This window comes from Microcaecilia unicolor, chromosome 1, assembly GCF_901765095.1.
Source record: "Microcaecilia unicolor chromosome 1, aMicUni1.1, whole genome shotgun sequence".
Classification (NCBI taxonomy): domain Eukaryota; kingdom Metazoa; phylum Chordata; class Amphibia; order Gymnophiona; family Siphonopidae; genus Microcaecilia; species Microcaecilia unicolor.
Window position 1 is genome coordinate 451,529,461 of NC_044031.1, and position 25,781 is coordinate 451,555,241.

The window sequence follows — 25,781 nt, forward strand, 5'->3', positions numbered from 1 at the left end:
TAACTTAGAAACTTCCTACAATTTATTGTCATGACAAAACTTACCCCCACGTCTCATGTAGTAAAAGCTACAAAGCACCAAGGCACTTTCACTTTCTGTATCCAAATGGATGAAAAGCTGTTTCTCACGTAGTGGTCTCGAACTTTCAAACCTCGATTTGCCATAGATAAGCCTGGCTGCTGTGTTCTGGGCAGTTTGTAGTTTCTTCAGAAGCATGTCTTTGCACCCTGCATATATCCCATTACAGTAATCAAGGCAGCTAAGGACTAGTGACTGAATGTAAAACTGTGGATCAGTGATTGTTTGAGAGCCCCACTCTCAGGTCACAAGGAGTTCATCGTCTTATCAGTTGTACGTTCTTTTTTTTTGGGGGGGGGGGCAAACAATTACTCAATCCTCCCCTCCCCCTCACTCCCCCTTCTCGCGTTAAAATAATATCTTTGTTGTCGGGGATGCCAAAGCCCCACCAGCCAAAGAAATTTGCTGCCAGAGCCACCCCTGCTGATTTTGTTGCTGCAGGACAGAGGAAGCCAGTGCCATACCTCTAGCCACTGAGATGAGGATGCCTCATGCATGCTCAGCTCATGCAAGAACTGCTTATGCGCGAGAAGTCCTGTTGACTGGAGGCATGCCACTGACTTTCTGTCCTGCAGTAGCTCGAGGAGGATGGGGTGACTCTGGCAACAAATCTCTTTGGCTGGCAGGACTTCATCATCCCCACCAGCCATTGAATGGGTCACAGCAAAGAATTACAGAAGGAAAGAAAAGCAAGATGGGAAATCTCAGTATTTGCAAGTCTGTATCTTGTCTTGCACCAGCAAGTACTTCACTCCTGTGCTCTGTTTGTCCTCCGTCTTTATCTGTGATTTTGCGGATATTGGTAATGATATTCCTTTCGATTACCACAGTTCTACAGCTGTGCCATCCTGTGCTAGCTCTGTATTTGTAGTGAGTTGCAGATTTCTCATCTAAGAACTCAGATGTCAGTCCTCCTCCTCATTGGACTCCATATACTCTGTGGTTGATGTTTAGGAGGATTTCAGGTTGTTTCTCTCTACACAAGATAAATAATAGGCAACATATTAGAACATGTCTGAAGGAGTCTCATTTCAATTGTGCTGACATCCTAAGTATCACATCTGTATTATATGAATTTCCCTCCATGCTGTCTATTATGGTGCATCATGTCTATTATGGTGCACTACTGACAGTTTATCATATTTCTGTTATATGATAAATCTGCTATGCTATTTTAATGTATATATTTCTGACACTGACTCATGATGTTCCTTTTATTAGGATTCAATTTGCCTGTCTCCAATTTTACCTCATTGATTGTATTTATGCTTATATTTGGTCATTGTACTATTGTTATGCTCTTAACAAAATTGTGCATTTTGTGCTACGTTATACCTGCTGTATACCACCGTGGGTTAATTTCTTCATAAAGGCAGTTAAATCCCAATAAATAAATAAATAAAATATAAATAATGGTACTGCTTACATTCTGTGCATTGTATTTATATGGTAAATCTCCAAGATTCTAATCTCATATAATTGTTCATTTTTTTTATAGGACATCAAATATAAAACTAGACAAGATTATGAAGGAACTGGATGAAGAGGTACAATTTGTAGTTGTCTTTATTTTACTTATTGGCAAAATATTTTAACGGGTTATAGGTTCATATACTATATACCAACATTTACAAAAGCTGAGCTCAGTGCTTATAATATTCTACAGATTCTGACTTTAAATACTTCTTTATATTTATAGTAGAAAGCCCTCTTAATAGGGAAAATCAAAGAAACCTTTAACTAGCAATCATTTATTCTTGTGAAATATTTCAAGGAAACTTCAGCTGATGTGTCAACCAACCTGTAAGCATAGGTCTTTTAAATATGCATTTAATAGGAACACAGCACAGTGTCTTGGTTTCTCTGGTTTCTCAAATTTCCAAAATTTACCGTAGTTAAAAGGGAATGATATTAAATATCATATGTTTAAATTTCAAATTTGACTTCCAGATCTCAAATTTAATTTAATTTCCATCTTTCCCACTAATATTGTAGGGAACAGTGCCACTTGCTGGTTCATCCTGAGAGGAGTGGAATGGGTAAACATGAATTGTTTACTTGTTCATAAAATTACGTACGAATACATTTTAAAACAAGATAAAATGTTTTCACTCAATGCATATTTAAGCTCTGAAATTCATTGGCAGAGGATGTGGTAGAAGGAGTTAATATTGTTGTGTTTAAAAAAAGGTTTGAACAAATTCTTGGAGATAATGTTCTTCAACTATTATTAATATTAAGGTAGGATGTTGAAATTTCAGTGCCAGGGTTGGTGCTTGAAGTTGGCCACAGGATGAGGTTTGCTGAAGGCTGTTCATCCACTCCACTCATGATTTTATAGCTCTCTGCTAGGGAGAAAAAGTGACCTACTGATTAGAGCAATGGGCTGAGAACCAGGGACACTAAGTTTCAAATCCTACTTCTGCCACTGATTCTGTTTGTGACCTTGATGTCACTTTATCTCCCATTGCCTCAGGAACCCAATTAAGATTGTAAGCTGTTTTGGGTTCTCTACTGTACAGCACTGGATATATCTACAGGTGTTATAAAAATAGGTTGCTGGTTACACCATGGATCAGTACAGAGGCATGATATTTTGGTTTGTTTTCTTTTCCTTTCCTATTGATGCGTAGAATTCTATTTTGGGTTTTTGTTTTGTTTCTTTGACTACATGGTACACTCAATCAAGGATCTAAACATATTTATCACAACTAAAATCTTATAGTTAAGATCTATTGGGAAAAAGATTCCAATTTTCTTTATACTATGATTCGTTATGCCCCAGGCTTTAACGATGGCGAGAGGATAGGGTCTATGAGCAGTGGGAGGCGAAAGGGTTGACTAGGGCAAATTTGGGAAGAGGGTGATCTATACTCATACCCTGACTTAAAGAGGAGCATGGTATACCATCACACCATAATTTTCACTGTAGACGAATTAGAGATTATATTTTACATAAAGCTAGAGTGGAACTTAGCTTAACTGAGACACTTCTAGAATGGGCAATTGAGGGAGGTAAGAGATGTGTGTCATGAGTATATCAGGCTTTACTCCTGTTTTACTCGCCCACAGGCCCCTATATGCAACGATAGGAACAAAATTTGGATAAGGTAATAGAGGAGAAGGAATGGGAGATGAGCTTTAGATATTTGCTTAACCTCTCTATTAGTAGTACACTAATAGAAAATGGACATAAAATGTTGTACCAATGGTATTATACCCTGCAACGATTGTTTCATATGTATCAGACAGGAACGGGATTATTTTTGAGAAAGTGTGGACTGCGGGAGATACGTATCCTATATGGTGGACATGTCTAGTCGTGCAAAAATACTGGCAGGATATTCATTCCGACACAGCATGTGTTTGGGAGATCTTATTCCTTGCAAGCAGAACATTGCTTATTACACTATAGGCCCTTTGGTATAAAAAAAGCACATCATAGTTGGGCTGTACAGTTGTTCACGGCAGCCTGCTTGTCTTTGGCTGCTGCATGGAAGAGCGCATTTCTTTTTTTTTTTTAATTTAACCAGTGTCATACAAAGCAACATGAAAACAGTCAGCACGTTGTCTGAACAATTATTACATCAGTTTCAATGGACAAGAAATGCCGATATCGGAACAATACAATTACCAAATACTGCTTAGTATTGACTTTTTCCAAAAGGAAATCCTCTCTTCCACCCAAGACTTTTATACTGCATTCACAACTCACACCCATTCCTTATCCACTCCGTTCCAACCACTCACCCCTCACCCTATCGCCCCAACTACCCCACCCCCCCCCCCCATACTATGAAAGGGTAGATTATAACCCCCCCCCCTTCTCTTCCTTAGGGGTCGAACATTCCCAGGCTTCTTGTCCATAGCATATTGTCTATTATCCACTCGTTGAGATTTGGAATATGTCATCTTCTCAAACTTTCCCATTTCTCTCATTTTTGCTGACCAACAGTCATATGGGATGTTGTCAGACGTCCAGAACTGCAAAATTGTCTTCTTGACCAACATTAGGAACACATACACAAAACGTCTTTGTGGTTGTGTGAGGCCCTGTGCAACCAACAGAACCTGTTCGCCCAAAAGCAAAGTAGCATAGTCCCACTCTAAGGTCTTACCCACAACTGTGTTGATCAGCTTAAACACCTTATTCCATATATCAAGGCCTGGACACTAAAAAAGCATGTAGTAGTGTCCCCCTTTCCTTTTGACATCTGTTACACCTGTCCGAATCCCATAACCCCATCTTAGCCCTTTTTCCTTGTATGCCCTATGAAGTATTTTATATTGGGTTTCCTGCAGATCTGTAGATTTAACCATTGCATAAAGATTAGAAAAAAAGTGCTCTGAATTGTGGATATTCGTAATCCCTACCAAGATCCGTGTTCCATTGGTGCAGCAGCCTCTCCATATCTGTCCGGGGCAAGGACATTTTTATTATTTTATACCAGGTAGCTAATTTATTCAATGACCCAGGGACCCGTAGGAATAAAAGGTCTAACTCACGGTACTCCCATGACCTCCCATAACAAGTCTTCAGAGTAGACCAATAATGTCTCGCCTGAAGGAAAGGTAACAAGTGATTATTTGGTAACTGCCATTGCTCCTTAACCTGGTCAAAAGTAGGGAAATTACCTATGCCTTTTCCAAGCAAGTGGCCTATGTTGGTACAGTCCCTCTCCTTCCAAGTCCTAAATGCTGAGGCCCCCAATCCTGCTGGGAAGTCTACATTTTCCATGAGTCTTAAAAAGGGTGAAGCTTCTGGTGACTTCCCTTGTCTGTCCCTACATCAATTCCATGCCCGCCTCAAGGGTCTGAGAAATCCCAACCTAGATGCTACTAGTGGTGCTTTATGAGGGGTCATATGCAAAAGATTAATAATGGAGTATGGATGCCCCCATTCCTCCACCCACCCCTTTGGTGCGTAACGGTGCACTCCTGTAATACTTTCATAGATGAACCTCAAAAGGGCCGCTACGTTGTACAGTCTTAGGTCAGGAAGATTCAGACCTCCTTGATTTTTGCCAGGAATGAGCCGCCTGTGCCCTATCCTGATCCCTTTAGGCAGCCATATGAAGGAGCAGATAGTCGAGCGGAAGAGACGCTCGTCCCACCACAGTATCCATATGGATGCCGCCTGTAGCGGGTATAAAATTTTGGGAAAAAGAATCATCTTCACCAATGCCACCCTCCCCATTAACGACAATGGTAGCTCTTTCCATACCTTGCAGAGGAGTTTTATTTTCTCTTTGTGATCAAGGACATTCCGTTTATAAAAAACAGGGTTTGTACTAAGGAATATCCCCAGATAGCGCATAGGGACCTTAGAAGGTGCTATTGGCAAGGTCGAAAATTGAGAGGACCCTACCTCCCCTGCCAGCGGTAAGAGCTCTGACTTGGTGCAATTGACCCTCAGACCCGATAAATCTCCAGAAGCTTTCACAATACTTAACGCTTCCGGCAGGTGTCTTGGGGCATGAGAGAGGTATAGTAAAATGTCGTCTGCAAAGAGGTTGATTCGTGCCTCCCTATGTTCCACAAGCACCCCTTGTATTTGGGTACTAATCCTAATTTTGATGGCTAATGGTTCAATGGCTAGCAAGAAAAGGAGTGGGGAGAGAGGGCAACCCTGACGCGTTCCCCATTGCAAGGAGAAGGCTTCGGTGAGCTTGCCATTAACTAGCAACTGCGCCTTAGGGAAGGTATAAAGAGCTTCAACCCAATGTACAAAAGATCCATCAAGGCCAAACCGCTCCAATACCCAAAAAAGGTACTGCCAGGATATGCTATCAAATGCCTTTTCCATATCCAGGCCTACTATGGCTCCCATCCCTCCCTTGCCCCTGTGTTCATGAATCGCCGCCATTGCTCCATAAAGATTCGTAGAGGCATAACGTCCCGGCACAAAGCCATGGTCTTCATGCACCAGCATAGGGATTACCCTGTTGAGTCTACGGGCTAGCACTGCCGCTAATAGTTTGATATCCTGGTTCAGAAGTGAGATGGGGCGGTAAGAACCCACTTGAACTGCATCTTTACCAGGCTTTGGTATTAATACGATATGCACTAGATTCTGGTGTAAGCCCGTGCCCTCCCCGAGGATTCCATTAAACATAGCTTCCAGAGGGTTCACAATTAAATCTAATAATATACAGTAGTACTCTGGGCCAAAACCACCGGGGCCTTTGTCAGCTTTAGAGCCTTGATGCCTGTTCTTATTTCCTGTTCTGTTATGGGTGCATTTAAAGCCTCTCTCTGCTCTATCTGTAAGAACGGTACTCTGATACTCTGGAAGAAGGCCTCACAGCTCTCAGCTTTGAACCCTTTTGCTTGGTAGAGGGAGCTGTAGTATTTTATAAATTGCTCTCTGATCTGTGACATACCTTTGACACCTTTGCTGCATCAGCAAGCGCTAGTTTTTTGAGTGTTAGGGAACTTGTTTTAGTCATCTCACATTGGTCGTCTGTGCAGCCACTCCTCCTCTCGTCGATGGCTGCGCTTATCCGGGGTTTTCTCCAGGGGCAGTGACGTAAGGAGAGAGGCTGAGCGGCTGCAGGGACCTGGCAATCTGAGCTGGTTCTCAATGGAGGTGCTTTGTATGAGTTTTTTTTTTTCTTGTTGTGTTTATGTACTGGCTGCCGTTGCGGGTGGGGAGGCGGTGGATTTGGGGGAGGGGCTTCATGATGCGGCGGCGGGAGGGGTCGGATGATGCGTGGAGGAGGGATGGGGTAGGGGGCGGGGCTTCGTGATGTAGCGTCGATATTTTTACCTGGGGCAATGGAGGGTGTGTGGCGATTCGTAGTCAGGGGGAGGAGTAGGGAAACACTCCTCCCCCTGCCTGGTTCGTTGTTTGTTTGAGGGGGTTGCAGTCCCTTCACTCTCTGTGTTCCGCCCTCAACGTCATGACGTTAGACGCGAGGGCGGGGCATAGAGATGGTGATTTTGAAGGCTTCACCACCATGAAGTTACGAACTGTTTAGGGAAGACTTTCAGCATGTTGTCTTCAGAACGTTGAGGTAGCGTTTTATGTGCAGATGGGGCTTGGCTGGGGGGCGTGGCTGAGGGCGGGTCTATGAGTTAGGGTGAGTGGTCCTGATAGCCTAGCCTAAGAAGACTACAGGCTTTGCAGTGAGCTTCAGAATGTTCGAGGTGGGATTTATTTATATAGATAGATTCTGGTATCCGGAACTATACAAAGCTTATGACACAGTTATAACATATAGATAGTATATAACTTCAACTCTGAGAAGATCTTCTGCTGGAAGAATTACTCTCATACCCACTTTAATGGTGTGACCACGTGTACATCAGTATTCATTTACACATAATAACAATGGAAATGGTAAAAAGATAAATAGATACTACTACTACTACAAATCATTTCTATAGCGCTACCAGTCGTACGCAGCGCTTCACAATGGCAGGTAACATCCGGTAATTTTATTCTGTGCTACAGAAGCTGGAATTCTTCTCACCAAAATGCATTGGGCCGTTATGTTTTTTTTTGGGGTGGGGTGGGGGGGCATTTATTTTTGCCAATTTTTCTGACCTGCTATGTCTTTTACTGGTTGTTCACTTGTGCCAAGTTTCACCCCAGTCTGTTAAATTTTCAGAGTTACTTCCCCCCCCCCCCCCCCACACCCTACTGATACATGAATGGACAAACGTGGAAATGGCTGAGTGATGTTGCTCTTCTTTTTTCCTATATATGCTATTGTAGAATTACTGCCCTAACTGTGCATGCTGGCAAATATACGTGTATTTGCTGGTGTCATCATACCTATTTACAAAAGGCCCGGCATTTCGGAGAGCTTTTTGTAAAATAGTGGGCAAATATGAATGTTCCAACCTGAACATCTCATTTCCCATGTTCTGTCCTTATGTAAAATAGGGTTTGTATTTATCAGTGTAGCTAGTGTCTTGGTGATCAGTCTCTGCTAGCCATTCCAATATGTTTACTCTATATGAACTCGAAGACAAATTTCCCTGTCATGCAGCAGAGTTGAAGACACTTGAAAAATTAACATTATCTTTGTGTCCTTATTTCATTACTTTTGAAATTTTAATTTTTCTACTAAAGTATCAAAATTGTCAAAATACTATAGACCCAAAAAGGGTAATTTTCATTCTCCGAGGACAAGCATGCTGCGTGTTCTCACATGTGGGTCGACGTCTGCGTCGGCCTGGGAATCGGCAATTTTGCAAGCAAAATATAAAAAAAAGGTTTTGCCAGAGTCTTCTGACATGCGTGCAGCGCACACCGCGCATGCACGGCCGTCTTCCCGCCCGTCGCATGAGCGTTCCCGCTCAGTTATTTTTTTCTCCACGGTGAGGTGCGGTCCAGTTTTCCATGCTCCTCTCAAGCCCGGGAAAGAGTTTTCTGCGTTGTCTTTTTGTCTTTTTTGTATCTTTTTTCGTAGAATTTATAGTTAAAAAAAAAATCCTGTAGTTTTTCTTTACTTTTTTGCCCTTTTAAGTTTCCTTTATTTTTCGATTAGGCCAGGTTACTCCCTTCTTTTCGTGCCCTTTTTTTCTTTTAACAGGCACGCTCGAGTCTTTTTTCATGCATGTCATCAAAGACACCCAACGGCTTCAAACGTTGTACTTGGTGCAACCGGACTATCTCGGGTACCGATACCCATGCTTGGTGTATCCAGTACCTTGGGCCCGACCACAGCCCAACCGCTTGTAGTCTGTGTCTTTGCATGAAGAAACGGACCCAAGCATCGCAGGATGCCCAGCGAGAGAAGCTTTTTGGGGCTCAGTACGGTCCGTCAACGTCGACTTCGGGGGAAGCATCAACGTTGGGAGCGAAGGTAATGGCTGCTGAACGACCAACTCGTGCTGGGAGCATTGAGGCATCGAGTGGGTCTCCACCTGTCTCGAGGCCTCCTGTTATGCAGGCCCCCCGGGACCGACCTTCGTCGGACCCGGCCCCGAGGAGATGTGAGGATTCCACATCTTCTTCATCGGTACCGAGGAGTCTCGATGTCGAGCGAAAGCGAAGAAGCACCATCATCGTTCTCCTTCGACACACGGTGCCGGGAGCTCTAGGGCATTGAGGGATTCGGCACCCGAGAAGCATCGGTGCTGAGAGGATCACTCCCCCTCTATTCAGAAGGTGCAGATGCGTCGGTCTAGCAGCCTGGTACCTGCTCCCGAGCCTCAACAGATTCTGCCACCAGCTCCTTTACAGACCCCGCAACCTTGTCCAACAGCAGCTCTCGACGAGCGCATCAGGACCCTGCTTCATGAGTTTCTGGAAGGGTTACTGCACCTGTCTGCTTCGGTGTCGGGGGTGCTTCCGCCTTCCGTACCGTCGGCTACATAGGTCTCTGCCCCTTCACCTGCGGTGAGGTCCCCAACCTTGGTGCCGCCTGCCACCCAGGTCGACTGTCCTACATCGGTGGAGGAAGCTTCACCGGAGTCCAGGCGGGCGTCAACTTTTCGGCACCACCATCGAGGACGTCATTCCTCAGCGTCGAGGCAGGCTCAGTTTCATATTGCTCTGAGAGATGTCTTCTCCGATACTGAAGATGAGCGCTCTTGGGAGGAAGAGGAGGATCCCAGGTACTTTTCTTCTGACGAGTCTTTTGGGATTCCTTCTGAAGCTTCCCCTCCACCGGAAAGTAGACTATCTCCACTGAAGAGTCTATCTTTTACCTCATTTGTCCGGGAAATGGCTGCGGCTATTCCCTTCCCTATGGAGGTTGAGGATGAGCCCAGGGCTGAGATGCTTGAGGTCCTGGATTATCCTTCTCCACCTAGAGAGGCTGCAAAGGCTCCTTTGCATAATGTACTGAACGAAGTCCTTATGCGAAACTGGTCCTTCCCTCTGTCTAACCCCGTGATCCCAAAAAGAACTGAATCCCAATATTGGATCCACGGGGAACCTGGATTGATGAAGTCTCAGCTATCTCACAATTCCATGATGGTGGACTCCGCTCTCAAAAGGACCAAGAGTACTAGGGACTATGCCTCGGCGCCCCCAGGCAGAGAATCTAGAACCTTAGACTCTTTTGGGAGGAAGGCGTATCAGGCCACTGTGCTCGCTGCCAAAATCCAGACATACCAGCTCTTCACGAGCATCCACTTGCGGAACTCAGTGAGGCAACTGTCTAGCTTGGCCGAGCCTTTTCGCCAGGTGGTCAGGCAGCAGAAGGCGTGTCAAACATTCCTGGCCGGGGGTATGTTCAACACTTTTGACGTAGCATCCAGAATTGCTGCCCAAGGTATAGTGATGCGCAGACTATCATGGCTGCCTGTCTCTGACCTGGATCATTCGGTCCACCAGCGGATGTTCCTTGCCGGGCGATAACCATTTTGGAGAGAAAGTAGAGGATCTGGTTGACCAGCTCAGAAAGCACAATGATGCTATGGATTCTCTGTCCCGCCGGGCGTCTTCTGCTACTACCTCCTCATCTAGGAGGTTTTTTGGAGAGAAGAGGAGTGCTCCCTATTCCTATGCTAGGCATAGGTACACTCCTGCTTTTCGGCAGCCTGTTCAGGCTCAGTCCCAGCGTGCTCGTTCTCGTCAACAGCGTGCACCTAAGGCCTCTGCGGCTCCCCAGCAAAAGCAAGGGATGGGCTTTTGATTGGCTCCAGTTCAGTATAGCCTCAGTAAAAGTGTCCATACCGGACGACTTGCCGGTCGGGGGGAGGTTGATATTTTTTCACCAAAGGTGGCCTTTCATAACCTCCGATTGGTGGGTTCTTCAAATAGTCCGGTCAGGATACATCCTGTGATAAATAAGAGGCTGTCCTAGCCGGGGCAGGCCACTAGATGGCGCTGTTCCCCTAAAAATGTCCAGGATCTCCGGCATAGGCCACTAGAGGGCACTAGGACAATAGGTGGAGGTCGCTAGGACCGGGGAGAGCCCTGGGAGGTCCACAGGTGTAGGCGGTTATGGGCTGGGTCCTGTGTAGCTAATTAACCACTTTATACCCCACCTGAGTTGTGAAAGGAAAAGAAGAGAGCTGGTAGCTGAAGAAGGAGAATCCCCCTGGAAAGAACTGGCTAAACCCTATGGACTTGTGGGGGACTGTGTGCTCAAGGAAGAAAAACAGGCTGGGGTAAGAAGTCCCTAAAGCATTAGTGTTGGACTGTTTAGCCTCAGTACTTAGAGGAACTGTGTGTTCAAAGAAAGGACTGTGAGTCTAAAGAAAGAAAGGACTGGGTGTCCAAGGAAGGAAGGACTGGGTGTCCAAAGAAGAAGTAGGGCTGTGTGTCCCAGTACTGAGAAGCAGGCTGCAAAGCCTGGGGTTAGAAGTCCCCAAAGTATTGAGGTTAGTGCTGAGCCCAGGAATCTGTGTGGGGAGGCTCAGTGTGAAGATATGTGAATGTATAAAGTATTTAATCTAGAAGAACTGTGCCCAGGGGCTGGAATAAAGAATTGCCTGAATATGCTGTTGGTAAGACCTGTTTAATTTTGCCTCTGGAGAACCAGGTCACCCTGAGCGTGAAAGGATAACATGCTCATCTGCATACAATTTGCATACTGAGAACCAGCTCACCCTGAGTGAGAAAGGGGCCCAGGAGCTTGAGGTTGGATTGCTCTGGATGCTGGGAAGAGACTGTTTGGAGTCCTGTTCAGAGGCCACAGGCCAGTGCGGCCTGCTGGAGAGTGGGAGCGGAAGCCTCATTTTCACAATCCTCAATCTGGAATCTAAACCTCCAAATTGTCCACCGGGAGCTCATTCTTACAGTTCCCAGCGCAAACAGGTACTTGCAGAGGAACTCTCCGCCTTTCTACAGGCCCAAGCGGTCGAGCTCGTTCCACCAGGGGAAGAAGGGCTGGGATTCTATTCCAAGTACTTCCTTGTGCAAAAGAAAACAGGGGGGATGTGTCCCATCCTAGACCTAAGGGCCCTGAACAAATTTCTTAATTGAGAAAAGTTCAGGATGAATTCCCTGGGCACCCTTCTTCCCATGATTCAAGAAAATGATTGGCTCTGCTCTCTGGACTTAAAGGATGCTTACACCCACATCTCGATACTCCCAGCTCACAGGAAGTATCTTCGATTTCGGCTAGAAACACAGCACTTTCAGTACCGTATGTTGCCTTTTGGCCTGGCGTCTGCGCCCAGAGTGTTTACCAAATGCCTAGCTGTAGTTGCAGCGTTGCTACACAGATTGGGAGTGCATGTGTTTCCTTATCTCGACGATTGGCTGGTGAAGAGCACCTCGGAGGAGGGTGCTCTGGAGTCCATGCGAATGACACTTCAAGTGCTAGAGCTACTGGGGTTCGTCATAAATTATCCCAAGTCCCATCTCACCCCAGTCCAAAAATTAGAATTAATTGGAGCCCTGTTAAACACTCAGACAGCTCGAGCTTACCTTCCTGAGGCAAGGACGGACAACCTTCTGTCCTTGTTGTCCATGGTTCGAGCGTCCCTGCAGGTCACGACTCGGCAGATGTTGAGACTTCTGGGGCACATGGCCTCTACAGTTCATGTAACTCCCATGGTACGTCTACATATGAGATCAGCTCAATGGACCCTAGCTTCCCAGTGGTTTCAAGCTGCGGAGGATCTAGAAGATTTAGTCCAACTGTCCAACAGCTTTCGGAATTCTCTTCATTGGTGGATGATTCGATCCAATTTGACCATGGGGTGACCATTCCCTCAATCACAGAAAGTGTTGATGACGGATGCATTTCTCCTGGTGTGGGGAGGTCATGTAGATGGGCTCCACACTCAAGGAGCCTGGTCCTTTCAGGAAAAAGGTCTGCAGATCAACCTCCTGGTATTAAGAGTGATCTGGAATGCTCTAAAGGCTTTCAGAGATCAGCTGTCCAACCAAGTCATCTTAATTCAGACACAATCAGGTTGCCATGTACTACACCAACAAGCAGGGGGCACCAGATCTCGCCCTCTTTGTCAGGAAGCTGTCCAAATGTGGTTTTGGGCACGCCATCACGGCATGTTTCTCCAAGTCATTTATCTGGCAGGTGTAAACAACAGTCTGGCCGACAGACTGGGCAGAATAATGCAATCTCACGAGTGGTCTCTGAACATGGGCATAGTCCACAAGATCTTCCAAGAGTGGGGCACCCCCTCTGTGGATCTTTTTGCCACTCAGATCAATCACTAGGTCCTTCAGTTCTGTTCCAGGCTTCAGGCACACGACAGAATAGTGTCCGATGCCTTTCTCCTACATTGGGGGACAGGCCTCCTGTATACGTATCCCCCCATACCTCTTGTAGGGAAGACTTTGCTGAAACTCAGGCAAGACTATGGAACCATGATCCTGATTGCACCTTTTTGTCCGTGTCAGATCTGGTTCCCTCTTCTTATGGAGTTGTCCTCCGAAGAACCGAGGAGATTGGAGTTTTTCCAACCCTCATCACTCAGAACGAGGGGTCGCTTCTACATTCCAACCGCCAGTCTCTGGCTCTCATGGCCTGGATGTTGAGATCTTAAAATTCGCCTCCTTGGGTCTTTCAGAGGGTGTCTCCTGTGTCTTCCTTGCTTCCAGGAAAGATTCCATAAAGATGTGTTACTCTTTCAAATGGAAGAGGTTTGCCGTCTGGTGTGACAGCAAGGCCCTAGATCCTCTTTCTTGTCCTACACAGACCCTGCTTGAATACCTTCTACACTTGTCAGAGTCTGGTCTCAAGACCAACTCCGTAAGGGTTCACCTTAGTGCGATAAGTGCTTATCACCGCCGTCCTTTAGTTGTTCGCTTCATGAGAGGTTTGCTTTTATCAAAGCCCCCTGTCAAACCTCCACCAGTGTCATGGGATCTCAACGTTGTTCTCACCCAGCTGATGAAAGCTTCTTTTGAGCCACTGAATTCCTGCCATCTGAAGTACTTGACCTGGAAGGTCGTTTTTTTGGTGGCTGTTACTTCAGCTCGTAGAGTCAGTGAGCTTCAGGCCTTGATAGTGCATGCAACTTATATCAAGTTTCATCATAACAGAGTAGTCCTCCAAACGCACCCTAAGTTCCTGCCAAAGGTGGTGTCGGAGTTCCATCTGAACCAGTCAGTTACCTTGCCAACATTCTTTCCCCGTCCTCATACCCGCCCTGGCAAAAGCAGTTTGCACACCTTGCACTGCAAGAGAGCATTGGCCTTTTACGTGGAGCGGACGAAGCCCTTTAGACAGTCCGCCCAGTTGTTTGTCTCTTTTGATCCCAACAGGAGGGGAGTTGCCATCGGAAAATGCACAATGCTAGCAGATTGCATATCCTTCACTTATGCCCAAGCTGGGCTGAGTCTGGAGGGCCATGTCATGGCTCATAATGTTAGAGCCATGGCTGCGTCTGTGGCTCATTTAAAGTCAGCCTCCATTGAGGAGATTTGCAAGGCTGCAACGTGGTCATCAGTCCATACATTCACATCTCACTACTGCCTCCAGCAGGATACCCGACGCAACAGTTGGTTTGGGCAGTCGTTGATGCAGAATCTGTGGGTTTAGAATCCAACTCCACCCCCCCTAGACCCATTTTTGTTCTGTTCCAGGTTTTAGGTCAATCTGTGTTATGTCCTCACCGTTGCGAGGGCCAATTGACCAATGTTCATTGTTTTGAGTGAGCCTGGTTGCTAGGGATACCCCACATGTGAGAACAAGCAGCCTGTTTGTCCTCGGAGAAAGTGAAGATACATACCTGTAGCAGGTGTTCTCTGAGGACAGCAGTCTGATTGTTCTCACAAACCCGCCCACTTCCTCTTTGGAGTTGTTGTTTGTTATTTATTTGCTTTTTGATTTAACTAAGAGGAAACGCTCACGCAATGGGCAGGAAGACATCCGCGCATGCGCGCTACACGCACGCCAGTTGACTGGCAAAACCTTTCTTATATTTTGCTTGCAAAATTGCCGATTCCTGGCCGACGTGGACGTCGACCCACATTTGAGAACAATCAGCCTGCTGTCCTCGGAGAATACCTGCTACAGGTATGTATCTTCGCTATACCCCAGAGCTATAAAGTTTCAGAGCACCTTTGTTGATCATTCTTTACACTAATTTACATTAATGGCAACCTAAACTGCATATGGCCGAGGGAGGGGATAAAATAGTGTCTCTCACTGTGAAAATCCCAAGCACTTCTCTGACCTACCTAAACATACCCAGGAGACTACCTCTTTACCCTTTCTAAAAGTACATGTGCTGCACATACATTTAACTTGGCAGAGGAGGATAATTTAGACAAGGCAATCCAGGTAAATCAAGGTGTGCTTAAGTTGTTTCAAATTTTTCTCATAGAAGAAAATTCTATAAATGGCGCTCAAAATTCAGCACAAAAAAAAATCAGCACTGAACCGTGTTCTGTAATGGGGATTTTGGGATCGGCACCTTTTATTGAGTAGTGTATAGCGCCAGCATTCGTGTTCAACTTTGGGCACAAGGAGTTACACCAACTGAAACCAGGTTTCATTTTAAGGGAATGCCCCTGGCCCGTCCACACCCCCGTTGCAAATGTGTTTTCGCATGCATATGCCCTGTTTTGGTGTCCTGCAGTCATTAGAATTATTTTTTTGTGCCGGAAATTCGGAGCACCATATATAGAATGTTTCCCAAAATGGGGAGCAGTGACTATAATGGTTATACTTTGTACTTGTTTTAAATAGTCAAAATAATTATGCTATTCTTTTATCTGGTGGATTAAAAAAACAACTTTTGGAGGTAGTCTACCAGTGACAGTGAAAAATATAGCATTGGTATGGCAAACTACTATGTCAAGAATAAAAGTAATTTACATTTTCTAATTTCAGGGAAATTTAAGAAAAGATCTAGAATCTGTTGTATCTCAGACTGAGAAAGAAAACATGATGCTACAACATCGAATAAATGAATACCAAAGAAAGGCAGAGCAAGAGAATGAAAAGAGACGAAATGTAGAAAATGAAGGTAAGTCACTGATATTTGTTTGTCTCCCACTACTGAATTACAATCTTCAGAAATTAGGAAAGTGAGTTCAGTGTCCCAAGGCTGTAGGGAAAAGAAATGCTGAAATTTCCCTTTTTTGATAGCAGGATACAATTTGCGGGAGGGGGAGAGAAAGAGATTTTAGTAACAAGCTAAAATGCAAACAGAAAGCAAAACTATCTTCAAAAAGGAGGAAGAGGGGATGTTGATCAGGAAAAGAATACATAAAAGCAAACACTGGGGCACGGGAGTCTGGTTGGATGGAGAGAAGGGCTGCCACTAGACACCTTCTCCTCTCATCCAACACTTCTATGCTGCCCCAGCCAAAAGGTTTTCCACGCCAAACACTGTGGGAAGCATTTTTTTCCTTCATCACATAGCTGCAAGGTAATTAATAACTACATTTAATTGCAGTCTGCACTAATGATTTCAGAGTTCAGCCTGAAACCATTTGTGTATTTGGGAAGGCGGTAGAACTAGAGGACATGAATTGAGGTTGAAGGGGGGCAGACTCAGGACTAATGTCAGGAAGTATTTTTTTCACGGAGAGGGTGGTGGATATGTGGAATGCCCTTCCGCGGGAGATGGTGGAGTTGAAAACGGTAATGGAATTCAAACATGCGTGGGATAAACACAAAGGAATCCTGTTTTGAAGGAATGGTTCCATGGAATCTTAGCGGAGATTGGGTGGTGATTCCGGTAATTGGGAAACAAAATGAGAGTTTGGCAGACTTCTACGTTCTACGCCCTGTTTGTGACTGAATAGATAGGGATGGGCTGGAGTGTAAATTTTAAGGGGATTCAACGTTAGCTTCAGAACTTAGTAAAAGAATAGTACTGGGCAGACTTCTACGGTCTGTGCCCCGAGAAAGGCAAGGACAAATCAAACTCGGGTACATAAGTACATAAGTAATGCCACACTGGGAAAAGACCAAGGGTCCATCGAGCCCAGCATCCTGTCCACGACAGCGGCCAATCCATATAAAGTATCACATACCATGTAAAATGAGTTTATCTCATTGGGCAGACTGGATGGACCGTACAGGTCTTTATCTGTCATTATTTACTAAGTTACTATGCTGCCCAGAGTATTCTGCATGTAAACATTGTGTTAACAGCCTGTTAATGCCGGCGGTACTTTTGAGCATTGGCCCCTAAATGTGTAATTGGGGAGGGGGGTGCAGGAAGAGCAAACTGTGCCCTGGGGAAGGAGGATACATCAAACTGAATATGCCATGGGGAGCATTGGAAGGGGACACAGCAAACTGAGTGTGCTGTGTGGGGAGGAGGGAGGGAGCGAGCGAGACAGGGCAAGATGAGACTGTGCCCTGTGGTTTTGGGGGAGGGATGCAGTGAAAGCTGAGATTGTGCCACGGGGGTAGGGGCAGAAAAAGTTTAGATTGTGTCACTAGTGTGGAGAGAAAATTGAGCTTGAAGGTGTGCCATGGGGAGGGTGGGGAGATAAAATGATAGCTGGGAAGAGGAGGAGAAAGAGGAAGAAGTGGGGGAGACTGTCTGGGGAAAAGAAGAATGAGAGGTGTATTTTTTTTTTTTTTCAGGATGCATGTCATCCACTCTAGGGGCTTCTCTGGGACAGGGGGCTTCTGCCCCCCCCCCCCCCCCCCCAAAGCTCATTCTGCTGCTCTGTATGCTTATATGTTGCAGAAGTCTGGTAGGGGAACTGACAGTTCCTTTTTAGTTCAGCCTTTGGAGGTTTCTGGCTTGTTCCCTGTCTCAGTCTCTTCTGATGGACCCTGACCCGAAGAGGGAATGTTTTCTCTCCAGCTCAGCAGTAGGGTACATTGCTCCACTGTCTTCCTCTATTCTGATGGAGTATTTTTAGGGCAGTCCCTTTCTGCACAAAGGCAGCAAGATTCATCTGAGTTGGAAAGCTATGTTTGCCTAAGTGGGTACATTGATAGCAATAGGCATCACTGTCTGTGGTGTTTAGATTTTCTTGTAGTTCATGCATTGGCTGAAGGCTGTTCCTGGTGTGGGAAACAGTGAACAGCATCAGAGCAGGGCTCCTTGAGCCTCTGAAAGGGCCTATTTAGTATTTTTATGTACAGACTTTTCTGTCCCCTCAGTTTTTCTCTGAGGGCAGTTGCTTGAACAGCATGGAAGTTTCCCTCCTTCCTTTGTGAAACTCTTTTTATACTGATAGTACAGGCAGGTATTGCCTATGAGCACACCACCACCCTGAGTGTGCCTGATCTTAGCTCAGCACAGGGTTGGGCATGGCTGGTTTCTACTTGGATGGGAGACTGCCTGGGAATACCAGGTGCTGTAGGTTTTCTTTTTTTCTGCACCTTTACAAGGAAGTTTCTAGGCTTAGTGTCTTATGCTCCACATTTCTGGGAACTGCTACATATTATTATTTTCTGGGGCTAGTGCTCTGATTTTCATCGTAACCATGGAACCTCAGTGCTGTCATGGGGACATTTTCTCCAGGTGCAGTAGATTCAGTAAAATAGTTTTATTCTCCAAGGACAAGCAAGCTGCTTGTTCTCACATGTGGGTCGACATCCGCGTCGGCCCAGGAAACAGCAAATTTTCACTAGCAAAATTAAAAAGGTTTGCCAGAGTCTTCTGGTGTGCGTGTTCATAATCAATTACCCCAAGTCCCATCTCGTTCCAGTGCAAAAGTTGGAATTCATTGGAGCCTGGTTGAACACAAAGACAGTTTGAGCTTATCTTCCCGTGACAAGGGCAGACAACCTCCTGTTCCTGGTGTCCATGGTTCGAACGTCTCAACAGATCATGGCTCAGCAGATGTTGAGACTTCTGGGGCACATGGCCCCCACAGTTCATGTGACTCCCATGATACATCTACACATAAGATTGGCTCAATGGACCCTAGCTTCCCAGTGGTTTCAAGCTGCGAGGAGTCTAGCGGATGTTATCTAACTGTCCACCGACTTCCGGAATTCTCTGCAGTGGTGGACGATTCAATCCAATCTGACCTTGGGGCGTTCATTCCAAATTCCTCAGCCACAAAAAGTGCCGATGATGGATGCATCCCTCCTGGGGTGGGTAGCTCATGTAAATGGGCTTCACACTCAAGGAGCCTGCTCCTTTCAGGAAAAAGGTCTACAGATCAATCTCCTGGAATTGCGAGCAATCTGGAATGCTCTAAAGGCTTTCAGAGACCGGCTGTCCGACCAAGTCATCTTGATTCAGACAGACAATCAGGTTGCCATGTATTGCACCAACAAGCAGGGGGCACTGTATCTTGCCCTCTGTGTCAGGAAGCCATCCAGATGTGGCTTTGGGCGCGTCGTCATGGCATGTTTCTGCAAGCCACTTATCTGGCAGGCGTAAACAACTGTCTGGCCGACAGGCTGATCAGCATAATGCAACCTCACGAGTGGTCACTGAACATGGGTGTAATCCGCAAGATCTTCTGAGCATGGCGCACCCCCTCGATCTTTTTGCCACTCAAATCAATCACAAGGTCCCTCAGTTCTATTCCAGTCTTCAGGCCCACGACAGACTAGCGTCAGATGCCTTTCTCCTGCATTGGGGGACAGGCCTTCTGTATGCGTATCCTCCCATACCTCTGGTGGGGAGGACTTTGCTGAAACTCAAGCAAGACTGCGGAACCGTGATCCTGATTGCACCCTACTGGCCGCGTCAGTTTTGGTTCCCTCTTCTTCTGGAGTTGTCCTCTGAAGAACTGTGGAGATTGGAATGTTTTCTAACCCTCATCACTCAGAACGAGGAGTTGCTTCTACATCCCAACCTCCAGTCACTGGCTCTCACGGCCTGGATGTTGAGAGCTTAGAATTTGCCTCCTTGGGTCTTTCAGAGGGTGTCTCCTGTGTCTTCCTTGCTTCCAGGAAAGATTCCACAAAGAGGTGTTACTCTTTCAAATGGAGGAGGTTTGCCGTCTGGTGTGACAGCAAGGCCTTAGATCCTCTTTCTTGTCCTATACAGACCATGTTTGAATACCTTCTACACTTGTTAGAGTCTGGTCTTAAGACCAACTCTGTAAGAGTTCACCTTAGTGCGATTAGTGCTTATCGCTGTGTAGAGGGTAAGCCTATTTCTGGACAGCCTTTAGTTGTTCGCTTCATGAGAGGTTTGCTTTTATCAAAGCCCCCTGTCAAACCTCCACCAGTGTCATAGGATCTCAACGTTGTTCTTACCCAGCTGATGAAAGCTCTTTTTGAGCCACTGAATTCCTGCCATCTGAAGTACGTGACCTGGAAGGTCATTTTCTTGGTGGCTGTTACTTCAGCTCGTAGAGTCAGTGAGCTTCAGGCCTTGGTAGTGTATGCACCTTATATCAGGTTTCATCACATCAGAGTAGTTCTCCGCACACATCCTAAGTTCCTGCCGAAGGTGGTGTCGGAGTTCCATCTGAACCAGTCAATTGTCTTGCCAACATTGTTTCCCCGTCCTCATGCCTGCCCTGGCGAAAGCAGTTTGCACACCTTGGACTGCAAGAGAGCATTGGCCTTTTATGTGGAGCGGACGAAGCCCTTTAGACAGTCCGCCCAGTTGTTTGTTTCTTTCGATCCCAACAGGAGGGGAGTCGCCATCGGAAAATGCACAATCTCCAATTGGCTAGCAGATTGCATTTCCTTCACTTATGCCCAAGCTGGGCTTTTAGAGGGCCATGTCACGGCTCATAATGTTAGAGCCATGTATGCGTCAGTCGCTCACTTAAAGTCAGCCTCCATTGAGGAGATTAGCAAGGCTGCAACGTGGTCATCAGTCCACACATTCACATCTCACTACTGCCCTCAGCAGGATACCCGACGCGGCAGTTGGTTTGGGTAGCCGGTGCTGCAGAATCTATTCGGGGTTTAGAATCCAACTGCACCCCGCTGTACCCAATTTTGTTCTGTTCCAGGCTGCACTCTCAGTTTTTTATGGTTTCATGTCAATCTATGTTATGTCCTTGCCTTTGCGAGGCCCAATTGACCAGTGTTGGTTGTTTTGAGTAACCCTGGTTGCTAGGGATACCCCACATGTGAGAACAAGCATCCTGCTTGTCCTCGGAGAAAGCGAAGATACTTACCTGTAGCAGGTATTCTCCGTGGACTGCAGTCTGATTGTTCTCACAAACCCGCCCACTTCCCCTTTGGAGTTGTTATTATTTATTTGTATTCATACTTTTGATTAAACTGAGGAGGCACGCTCACGTGACGGGTGGGAAGTCGTCCGCACATGCATGGTGTGCGGTGCACGTGCACCAGAAGACTCTGGCAAAACTTTTAATTTTGCTATTGAAAATTTGCCATTTCCTGGGCCGACGCAGACGTCGATGCACATGTGAGAACAATCAGCCTGCTGTCCCTTGAGAATACCTGTTACAGGTAAGTATCTTCGCTTTTTTGTGGAAGATGGTTGGCTTTCAGCCTGAAGGTCACAGGTTTAAGGCTTGTTTGTGCATCACATTAGAATCTGTGGCCCTCGGCTCCTTTTCTATTTTACTTCCCTCTCTCATATTGCTTGCCTTGACAAGCAGTTCTTTGCATAGCTGGGGCAGTTTACACTATGCTACAGTGCCACAGGTTACCTGTGGTGGTTTCCCACAGCAACTCTGCTCTTCTAATTTTGCTCTCTGACACTGATCAAACTATTGCATACCAGCTCCAGCTTCCACTGTATCTGTGGCATTTCTAGCTAGCTGTTTGTTGCAGTGTCTCTAAGGCTATTATTGCACTTTTGTACTTTTTCGTTATATTGGACAACTAGCTATATTCAGAGCTATTCAATTTAGCATTCTTCCCTGCACTTTTCCCTTAGTACACGTTTCTTCTCTTTCCTCTTTGGCCCCCTCATCTGCGGTTTCTCTGTTTGGCCGTTCTGGGCCCTCATGATCATTTCCAGTCTTTGCCTTTCGGCATGGCTATGGCTCCATTCACCTCTTCCTAGGTTTGGGAGTTTTGCGGCATTCTCCGCAAGGACAGCATCAGAGTGCTCTTCGCTCTAGACGAGATCCGAGAGTTTATCCTCCCGGGTCTTCTCGGAATCCTTGGCTGAGTGGTCACCCTTCACATGAGCCGCATCGTCCCATTCTAGACAGCTCTGGTACAGTTTTATTTTTGACTGAGGACTGGAGGATCTAGGTTCAGACTTGGGTGCACATTCTGCTCAGGGCGCTGAGTCCTCGTACCTATGCATGCATGTCTTGGACTCTGTGGCGGGTGTTAGAAATAGCTCCCAGATAACCTGTGAACTTACACAAAAAAGAACTTCCAAAAGCAAATTGGTGAAACAAGTCTTAATTATTTATTATTTCAAATTACACTCTTGCAAGAATGGGTGTCTCTGAAAGCAAGCAGGCACAGCAACCCCTTAATTCTTACAGTTTCCTTTCACTTGTTACATAGGTTTCTGCCCCTAAATTATTCATTGGATATTGATTTCTAAGCAGCATATGTCAGTCCCCTTTTTCTTTCTGAAAACTGAAAAATTTCCATAGACAGAGCCTCTATTCATTGTTATTTCTTATGCTCGGTTTACATTTTCTTATCTCAGCCTTCAGACCTTCGTGTGAGAACTCTGCATCAGCAGTTTTGGGCTTCCTTCTCCCTCCCTCTCCTCACATTCCTTATTAACGAGCACATCCTGTCCCCTTTGAACTAACACAGTTCCTTTGTTAATAATTGTAAAAGCCATAATGTGGTGATCTCTATTAGAAAGGGCCTGCAATATTAGTACGCAGACTAACACAAATATATACCTTTATCCCTAAAAGATTTCCTTTCTACAAGGGCATAAGCCATGTATCTTACCTTTGCAATTTTGTTAAGTGAAAAAGCAATATATTTACACATTTATCACAGCGGGCACTTTGGAGGTAGTGCCATGGGTGGTGCTCATAGACAACAGCTACAGCTCTTGCTTCTCGACGGGTGGTCTCCTGTGTTCCAGGAGTGTCAGCAGTGTCTTCTGTGGCTGTTCTTGGTATGGCTGCGCATGTACTGGTGGCTCTACAATTCCTCCCTGTGGAAGGGATGCCTTGGTGCCTCAGCAGTGGATGGTGGCGGTCACGGATGCGAGTCTCTCAGACTGGAGTGCCCTTTGCCTCCTTCTTCCGTCTCTGGGGCAGTGGATGACACGGGATGATGTAGCCGATCTCCCGCCTGGACCTGCTTTTGGTGCTGTTTGTCTTCTAGCCTTTCAGAACACATTGCAGGCCAGGCGGTGCTTGTGCCGTCTCCCCCACCTGGACCTGCTTTGGTGCTGTTAGTCTTCTAGCACTTCAGAACACATTGCGGGCTATGTGGTGCTTGTGCCGTCGGAGAAGGTGAGGTGGTGGCTGCTGCTTCGACAGAGTGGGACTCGGAGTCAGACTGTAGCCATCAGGGTGTGTCGCCCCCATGGAGTGGGCAGAAGACCTCGTGTTCTGTTTTTGCGTGGCCCACTTTGCGGGCTTTTCCTATGGTGAGTTCTCTTTTCTGCCGTCTTCTGGTCTCGGCAGAATGGTTATTCCGCACCAGTGCTTTTCCAGTTTGGCTTCAGGTAGAGAGCTCCGGAGGTAGATCTGATGGCGTCCCAGCTGGACGCCCAGATGCCTTCTTTCTTCTGTCAACAGAGAGAGGGCGATTTGGCTGGGCTGGTTGCTTCCTTAGCCGGAGGGCGTTCTTCGATAGTGTTTCCTCTGTGGCCTCTCTGCAGCCGAGTTTATTTTGGATCGTTCGCCACCAGGGTTGAGTCATTCTGGTATCTCCGGATTAACCATGATGCCATTAGTATGCGAATATGGTGCGGCTCCTGGTGGCACCTTTGTTTTGGATCCCGCTTGACTCTGGGCTCTTTCTTTTGGGTCTGTTCCTGAGTGGATGATCCTTCTTGCTTTGGTCTTATGGCCTGGTTTTTTGAGAAGCCGACTCTGAGGAACAGAGTTCTTTGGACGCAGTGGTTACTGTTCTATTGCAATCTTGTATGTGATCCACGGTCCACTTCAACCGCGTATTCTCGGGTGTTGAGGATTTTTTGAGGCTGTTTGCGGCCCACGCTTGGTCTTCATTGGTCTTGAAACCTTGTTTGTATTCTCCGAGTCTAACTTGGGGGCTCCTTGTCTACCGAGCATTGCTTTGGACTCCTTTTGTTCCTTTTGCAGAATGCTTCACTTAGGAACTTACAAGCAGTTTCTTTGGCACGCAGAGTGTCTGAATTTTTAGCGCAGCCATGCCGAGTTGTTTTTCCTGCAATTTGCTGAGTCTGGAGTGACCTTGCTTTCGGATCCTTCTTTTCTTTCTGGCTGTGGTTTGGTTTTTCTTTTTCAGCCTCTCTTTTCTTCCCTCATTTTAGGATGGGGACTTTCACGCAGAGTAGACGGCGCTTCGTCTTCTGGATGGTCAGAAGGTTCTCCAGTATTTGCAGATATTGCATGTTTTTCAGCGTTCAGGTCTTCTCTTTGTCGCTGGTTCTTGCCGTGGGACAGCAGCCACAGGTCTTATGTGATTTTTTTTTTTGGGGGGGGATTGCAGATACTTTGTGGATTTTTTTTGGAAAGGTTGCGTCACGCCGGTGGTGTTTTAGGCTTATTTCACAAGTGTGCTATCTACCTCTTGGGTGGAACAGGTGTGCTTTCACTATTCAGATGCTGTCTTTGCAGAGGCAGTTCTGTTGGGGAGCGGCAACTTTCTACCCTACTTAGGTGTTGCTTTGGTACATTCCACCAGTTCTTGAATTCATCTGCTGCATATGCTAAGGAAGTTAAAATTATGCCTTACCTGCTGATAATTTTCTTTAGTAGCAGCAGATGATTCCAGGATCCCGCCCTTTGTCAGCCACGCTTGTTTTGCCTGTCTGTTCTTGTTCTGGTCTTTAGTCTCCCCCCCCCCCCCCCCCCCCCCCCCAAAAAAAAAAAGAGAACAGAAACCACTGAAGAGGACTCCATTGCAGTCGTGGTTTCTGTTAAGTCAGACTGACAAATTTCTGTTTTGTATGGCTGGTGAGGAAGGCTTCCTGGTTTCTTTTCTGATTCTGCTTGGTGATGAGACGTACTGAGGTGAAGCAGGTCGTCTGGTATCACTGCCTTCAGCTTTTTAATCTCTATTTCCACCTGCTGGTAGATGGACATAACCCACCAATTCTTGGATTCATCTGCTGCTACTAAAGGCATGAAAAGTATCAGCAGAAAAGGCATAATTTTACCATACAGAACTTTAAAATAGCGTAGATTTTTCATACCTTTCGTGCAGAATTCACTCAGGATTAATAACATACCAGCATTTCTTAATAATTTTAGAAATCCTATTAGCCATTTGTGAAAAAATCAAGGGACAGACCAGTATTATTTCTTTATTTCTGTTCAACTCTCAATCAGTATTTCCGATCTGAGAGGCAGATAGGATATCCTTGTGTTATGCAGGTTTCGGGTTAACTTCTCTCTGAAGACCTCCTTTTCATCTATGTTGATTGTCTATCAGACTCCTTCAGTATCGGTACATAATCTTTGGAGTTCAAGAAGCTATTTAGAAGATTGTTCTTCAAATCAAGCATATGGTGGATTTGATAGTGTAAGAGCTTATTCCTGTCCCTTGGTTTTCTAAACATTGGGGTTTTAAAACCATCATCAACTTTGTTAAATCAAATTATTAAGATAGAGTATCTTACAATTCCTTTTGTTAATCTGGAAATGCAGGTTTACATCTTTATTTTTAAAGCAATTATAGAACGCATCTATTCTCTTTGCTCTACGGTGCCACAAAAAAACTTCTTCCTATCTTTTGTAGAAAATTAAACCATCTTGAAAAGTGTGTGTGCGTAAATGTATTCTTTCAAAATCTGCCATATATAAATGGACTGTATTGGGGGAGCCATCAAAGCTTCATAGCCATATTCTTGATCTGTTGATAAAATATTAT

General features: G+C 45.8%; 1 protein-coding gene across 2 annotated transcripts in view; it reads left to right on the forward strand.

Moving 5' to 3' along the window:
* The window catches only part of ROCK1 (Rho associated coiled-coil containing protein kinase 1), a 523,306-nt gene that overhangs the window by 248,043 nt on the left and 249,482 nt on the right, over nucleotides 1–25,781 (forward strand). For both annotated transcript variants that reach the window (XM_030212894.1, XM_030212901.1), the window contains 2 exons: nucleotides 1,577–1,625; nucleotides 15,795–15,930. In XM_030212894.1, the coding sequence (XP_030068754.1) occupies nucleotides 1,577–1,625; nucleotides 15,795–15,930 (185 nt within the window). The remainder of the gene's footprint in view (nucleotides 1–1,576; nucleotides 1,626–15,794; nucleotides 15,931–25,781) is intronic.